The 6,940-nt window shown below is 27.6% G+C and overlaps 1 protein-coding gene across 1 annotated transcript; it reads right to left on the reverse strand.

Annotated features, from left to right (window-relative positions):
• Positions 1–648: 648 nt before the first annotated feature.
• On the reverse strand, positions 649–5,763 carry LOC136086083 (cytoskeletal protein Sojo-like). Its single transcript, XM_065808353.1, has one exon. The coding sequence runs from the start codon at positions 5,761–5,763 to the stop codon at positions 649–651; it is 5,115 nt and encodes a 1,704-aa protein (XP_065664425.1).
• Positions 5,764–6,940: the final 1,177 nt, after the last annotated feature.

Consider the following 6,940-nt stretch of genomic DNA (forward strand, 5'->3'; position numbering starts at 1 on the left):
GATTAAACTATCATAGGTTATGCTATTTATTAATGAATATTTTCATAGATTATAACATTCGGCAAACGTTATATTGCAACGAGGTATAACCAATGACTTGTTAGTTTTATACTTGTAGTATGATTTAAGGATCTCAATGGATTTATACTTTATACTATTTATTTTATATGTATACCATTCATAATGATATAAGATAATTATATTTATAGTATATGTAAATACATCTTACGCAAACTTTAAAAAGTCAAAACTTATATAAAAAGCAAAACTTTTTGATGGATACTGTAATTTTCAATATACAAAGATCCGTTTTTTAGCTTTGCTTTTAACTAGATTGTTAATATTGAAAATTTTAATAATATATGAGTTACAATAAACACGTTGTACAGCTATTAACATTTGTATTTTGGTCATTAGTAAAATACAAAATATAATAGCATTTGGAGAAATATGTGTAAAAAGTATTTTAAAATAGTAAAGCGTAGTAACACATTAAAGTAAAACATTTTCTACTTTTATAAAATTTTTTTAAAAAATGGCTCTTAAATATTATTTGTTATTTATATTATAAACTACATTTGATTGTCATTTAAAATTACTATGATAACTATAACATGTTTTTCAAAAAAGAAAACAATTTAAAAGACTTTATTTGTTTACCTCAAAATTCATTACATCAAGTAGCATTTGCTTTACAGCTTCTGTAACTATAAATTCCCAACCTTCAAAATATTTGCAGCATGCTCGATACTCGGGTGTCAACTTAACTTGTTGAAGCGTCAGCTCTCTATTTTTCTCAGACCAAATATAACTAGTCAGATCATTAATGGAAGGATGCTTGATTGTCGCAACTGGATTGTATAACTGACCATAAAAATTTTGGTTAAAAAAAACATCTACTTCGTCAATTAACAAAATGTCACGCCTTGATTTCTTTTTTTGGGAACAAACTTTTGTATTTACTTTATTAAAAACTACATCAGAAACACGCTCACGAATGTTAAAATTTTGATTCATAATATCTTCGCATATGGAAAAAAAGGTTGCATATTTAACATGACTAACCAAATTAAGAGAAGAAAACAGTTTAAAGAAAGAGTTGTAGTCACGAGAGCTTAAACATTTGCTGTAGCAAGCACAGCTCACATTGAAACCAATAAGACTTAAAACACATGATACAACAGCTAGAATTAATGATTTTCCTTCGCCTGTTCCCACTTCCAACAAAATGTTTTGAAAGTCTTTTTTGATTTTATAAGTGCCTTCAATGATGTCAAGTCCTAATATGCAAAAAACAGATATAACCTGACTTGGATGCGGCATCATCAAGTATGTATTACACTTTTCGTGATCATCCATTTCATTATAATACTCAGTGTTTTGTAATGTCCACAGCGCAAATATTTTTGCTACAAGTATGCATAACTCTCTTTTATATATTTTTTTCGAACGTATCTTTTCATACACATTTTTGAAAATTTTTTCTCCGTTTGATTTTATTATTATTATTAATTCATTTAACCCATTTTTATTAGTTTCTTGATTATGGTATTCCTTAACTGTTCCCTCATAATCATTATAGAACAGATCATAGAAACCTTTAAGTTGTTGAATACTTTTATCATTTATATAATTATCTTGAAGTTTTTCTAAAACATAGTCTATACGATAATTTTGAGTTTTTTTTTTAAAAATTGATATCATTTTTCCTTTAAAAACCGAGTGCTCTGATATCAGGTTAAAACCAACGTTACTTGGATCTTGTTCCAAAGATATGGCCAATCTTGCTAATTCTGTTTTGTGGTATTTCTTTTTTTTGTGGTATTCTTTAAAAAAGGTATTTAATCTGTTGTTTATGTATTCAGTATACTCAGGTAAGTTAATGGCGAATGTTTTTATTTTTATTAGCCACTTTGCTTTTGTATTAACATCACTATCAGCTTTATCAATCATCGCAAAATAATAGTTAATAGTTTGCGTCAACTTTTCTGTAACTTCATGCTCAACAGTTGACAAATTGAAGTTTATTCCTACAGACTTTAAGTGCGTTTCAAAGGATTTAATATTTTTTAAGTTAAGCCGAAACATATCGAACTCTTGTTTAGTTTTATCAGAGTTATCCTTAATAAAAAATTTTTTGGTTGATTCAAAAGCTTTATGAAAATATTCGTTTAAAAACGGAAATATTTCATTTTCATATGAATTTGGCTCAAATATATTACAGTCTATATGATTGCTCAGATCTTTTGAATGTTGCAAAAATGAAACGGATTTAACAAATTCAAGGTAAAAACGTTTTTCATTTATATTATTACCTTCAACAGGTTTGAAATTTAAAATTTCAATCTTGCAAGTTTTAAGTATTGTTGATAAGATTTCAACCCATTCTTTGTAAAGAATACAAATCTCAATCATCAACAGAAACTCAGGAATAGTTGCTGTGTTTGTGTTTTTACGGTAGTATTCTTTAGCAGAAATCAAAAGATTGTTCCATTTTTGAGAAGCAGTCATTGATTCATTTATTTTTGCAATGTTTAACTCCTTGAGGGAGTTTTGACAGTTTAAGTGAATTTGAATAAGGAAGTTAGCTATTTTTTTATAAGATCTGACCTGCCTATCTACTATATAGCTTATCAAACTACTTAGACTAGACACGAATGAATTGTTTAGAGCTGCATAATTTTTAATTTCAATAAAAAGATTTAAATTTTTAAAACAAGTAATTATATAGTCAACTTCACTGTTACTTGAAATATCAGATAAAGTCAAACATATGCTGTCAAATTTATTTTTTAAACTACATTCCGCTATTCTAAAAACACTGTTTAGCTCAACCAGGTTGTTTTTAAATACTTGCATGTATTGCAAACATTTTCTAAATTCTAGCAACCCTTTGCTGACATCATTTTTTTCCAAGTAATTTAATAAATTATGGTTGCATTCGTCAAACTGAGTAGTTACAGTGCTTTGTAATGAACCGATAAAATTATTTAAACCAGCAACTTTGCATTTTTCCATAAATTCATTAATTAAGTTTACGTCAGATGTGCTTTTAATTTGGTCAAATTCATTTTTAAATTCTTTGTATTCTTGGTTGATATCATTTTTAACTTTTTGCCACTCTAATTTCAAAGAACATTCTATATCAATAGGCATCAAAGTAAGAATACATTTTATATGTTCCATCATAACACTACGCTCACCCAGTTTTACTTCTTCAATTTTACGAAGAGCTTGGATAACTTTGTCTGCAATTGTTTTTTTGATTTTACTCATTAATTCATCGTATTTGTTGTTGTTTTTATGCTTTACAAATTTATCTAATTTTTTGATTATTTTTTTTGGTATATTCAGGAAATAATCATTAATCTGCATACTTTTATAGTTTTCTGTAACTAAATCAAATCTGTCTTCTATGCTTTTTTGCATTGTTTGTATAAAGAAAATTATTACATCAATATTGCAATAGTTGGTAAGCAATTTAAAAATTGAATTTAAATGCTCAATCTTAAGTTCGGCTTCATAAAAATCATTGTTGATAATATTTAAGTTTATGGTTTCTGTATACTTTTTTACTTTTCTATTTACTTCATTTTCAATAAAATTTAAACTATAGGTTAGATCTGTCTTTTCGTCAATATAGCTTTTTAATTGAAATTTTTCTTGAAGTGAATGATTGTCGTACAAGTACACTTTAGCATTGTTCAAACTTAATAACTGTTTTGCCAGTTCTTTAATTTGTTCTTCATCTAAACTGTTTCCAATCGTTTTTAAAAACTGTTTAGTTGTATTTATTACGTTATTTATTGATTTAGACAAGGTGAGTTTTATTTTATTAATTGTAATAGGTTTTAATACTTTTTCATCTATTTCAACAAGTTTCCGAGCCGCAGAAATGTATTCATCGCTTTGAATAAACTTTAAAATTTCATTTTCAAAGTCATTAAACTCTATTTCTTTATTTTTTAAATAACTATTATAAAACTGATAATAACTGACGTTTTCAGAATATTCTTCAAATTGTATAAAAGCTTGAAATATTTCAGTTTTCAAACTTTCATCACCAGGTTGATTTAAACTTGTATGATATTTTAACAACTCATCAGCCATATCTTTTTTAATGCACTGACATTGCATGAAATTGTTTAAAAATTTAGAATTTTGAATTGTGACGCATTCATCAAGTTTAAACTTAATTTTCTGTGCTAAATTATGTGCTAAGGAGGAGTTAGCCGCAGTTAGTGTCTGTATTTGCTTTAGGGAAATATTCATTTCAGATATAATAAACTCTTTGTACTTGGTTAAAAACTTTTCAGCTTCTGTTTTATAACTAGTTGCTTTCTTGTTAAAAAATTTTGAGGAAAGGCACAAATCTAAATAGTTTAATCCATTTTCTGCTCTTGTGTACTGAATGTTTTTGAAAATAAATTCAAGACCATTTAGTTCGGCATAATTAATTTTGTTTTCAAGCTCTGTAATTTTGCTATTTAAACTTGTAATGTTTTTGTCCTTTGATTTTGCAAAATACTTATTAAGTTCCTCAAATGTTAGACCTTTACTAGTTAATTCATTAAGCTGTAATTTAATCATTTCAAAACAATCTTTTTGATGCTTATTTTGATCAATAAAAGTTTCTAAATTGCTTACTTTACTTTTGTTTTCATTATACATACAATGAAGTTGGTCAATGCTTGTGAAATTGTTTGAAATGAAAAGTTTTTTTAATTCATTAGATTTATTGTCCTTGAGATTGTCTTTATATAGAACACTTGCATACTGCTTTTGCTGGATTTTAAGTTGGTCAATACTTTTTTCTATGTCTTTAATTTTATTTGTGATGTTAATAATTTCCTCCTCAACCTTTTCTATTGAACTGAGTTCTAAATATAAAATATTTGGCTGCCTTCTTAGACATTCTATTTTGAAAACCATAAGCTTATTTTTTTTCTTTTTCACGCTCTGTTTTTCCAAACAAAACATGCTCTTGATTTCAGCAAGACTTTCTTCAACCAGTTTTTCAACATATTCGAATGCTTGATCACATTTTGTGTGAAGGGCTGGAACATTGCTCTGAAATTTTTTTAATTCATCCAACTGTTGTAGCACTTTATCAACTTTTTCTAGATTTGAATAGCTAGCAAGTTCCAAATTGGTTGAATATATGCTCTCATAAAGATTAAGAGCCTTTCTGACTAATTTGCTTTGAACAACTTGTATTAAATCTTCGTATTTTTCATGTTTATTTAGATTTACCCATGTTGTATCTTTAAGACAGTTAAGATTAGAAAATAAGATATTATAGTCAAAAATACCGTCGCTCATGCTTTCAGATAGTTTTTTAGTGTCATCAATCAAATTCTGTACAGAAATTTTGATGTTTTTAACTGTTGAGTGGTACAAGTCGGCAGTTTGCTCAACACACCAATATCGGCGTACTAATTGCATTTGCTTAAAGGCTTGTTCCATTTCTTTGAAATTTTTATTTTCTAAAAGATTTTTGATTTCATTCTTCAAATTCTCAAAAAATCGAACTATTTTGATCAAAAAAGCTTTGTAGTATTTTTTTATTTCTCCTTTGCAAAAATGTTTGCTCAAAAATTCATTGTCTTTAGCATTCTTAAGATTTTGGAGGCAATTGTGTATAAAAGATGAATCTTGATCGGTTAAACATTTCTGAGCAAACAAGTTTTCACAACTTTCCAACAAATTTTGCAGTTTTGATCTTACTAGATCTTTTAGAGTTTTGTTAGTAGTAACTAGCATTTCCAAACTTGTGTAACCATTAAACTTGATAAAGATATTTTTAAAGAGCAAAAGATATTTTGAAGAAGCATGAAAGTCATTTTTTTCCAGATTGGTTTCGAAATCTGCTTGTATCTGTTTAACCTAAGCAGTTTTAAGTAGTATATTAAACTATAGTATTAACAACAACAACAAAAATTGTTTATATGGACAAGAAAAGTGATAAAAAAAACATTTCTTCTTTGAAAAAGGTATTTCTTATATAAGTTAAACAGAGAACTTGTAAATTAAAAAAAAAATAAATATATATATTAAAAAATTCACCGATTTTTGTCGTATAATATTTCAGCTTTATTACAATAGAGAAGTTTTTAAATATCGATATGATTTTTAAACAGTTATTCAAAGAAACTTTTGTTGTAACTTTTACAGCTGTAAAAGTTAACTTAAGTATCTTAGTTTATATATGCGGTATTGGTGTAGTGGTAGAGTGCTCGTCTCATAAGCAAGAGGTTCGGAGTTTGATTCCCGCCGCGAAGTACCGCGCTCAACTTGTTTCTCCGTGCAGCGGCCTTGTTCGTCAAGGTTCGTGTTTCGGAGTTAAAGAGTTGAGAAAGGGTTCCCAGAGGGCACGGTACGTTTTTAAAATGTTTTTAAAACATTTTTTAGACGTTTTTATAAGGTTTAAACCTAATAAAAACGTCCAAAGAACGATTTAAAAACGTACTGTGCCCACTGGGTTATAACCACAAGTAGCCTCCTCATCTTTAGTGGCCTTCTTGGCCTTAGGGAGGTGACTCCGAAAAAAAAAAAAAAATTTTATATATATATATATATATATATTTATATACATATGTTTTAAGGTCTAAAGCATTGAAAAGTTGTATGTACAGCTCTGCGTCATTAATTTTTGTTGCTGACAATACACTGATAGATGTGTTGAGAGTTTTAACATCCCTTGAAATTTATATACATACTGATTTTTACTGTAAGCATACTTTATTTTTCTAAAATATTTTCTAATAATAGTTCTCACTTTATTATTCTCAAAAGTTTATTGTGCATTTTAGTATCTCATTTCGAATTAAATTCTAGCTTTGAAACTAATAACACAACTAAAGCTGAAGCAATTGCAAACTTGGAGAGCACAGAAAAATGGTCTGGTTTTCTATGTTTGCTGGTTTATTATGTAATATTG

The sequence above is a fragment of the Hydra vulgaris genome, chromosome 10, assembly GCF_038396675.1.
Source record: "Hydra vulgaris chromosome 10, alternate assembly HydraT2T_AEP".
NCBI classification, from domain to species: domain Eukaryota; kingdom Metazoa; phylum Cnidaria; class Hydrozoa; order Anthoathecata; family Hydridae; genus Hydra; species Hydra vulgaris.

Bases quoted from the DNA above. Each gene is read 5' to 3' on its own strand.
- LOC136086083 (XM_065808353.1), bottom strand. From the start codon at position 5,763: ATGCTAGTTACTACTAACAAAACTCTAAAAGATCTAGTAAGATCAAAA.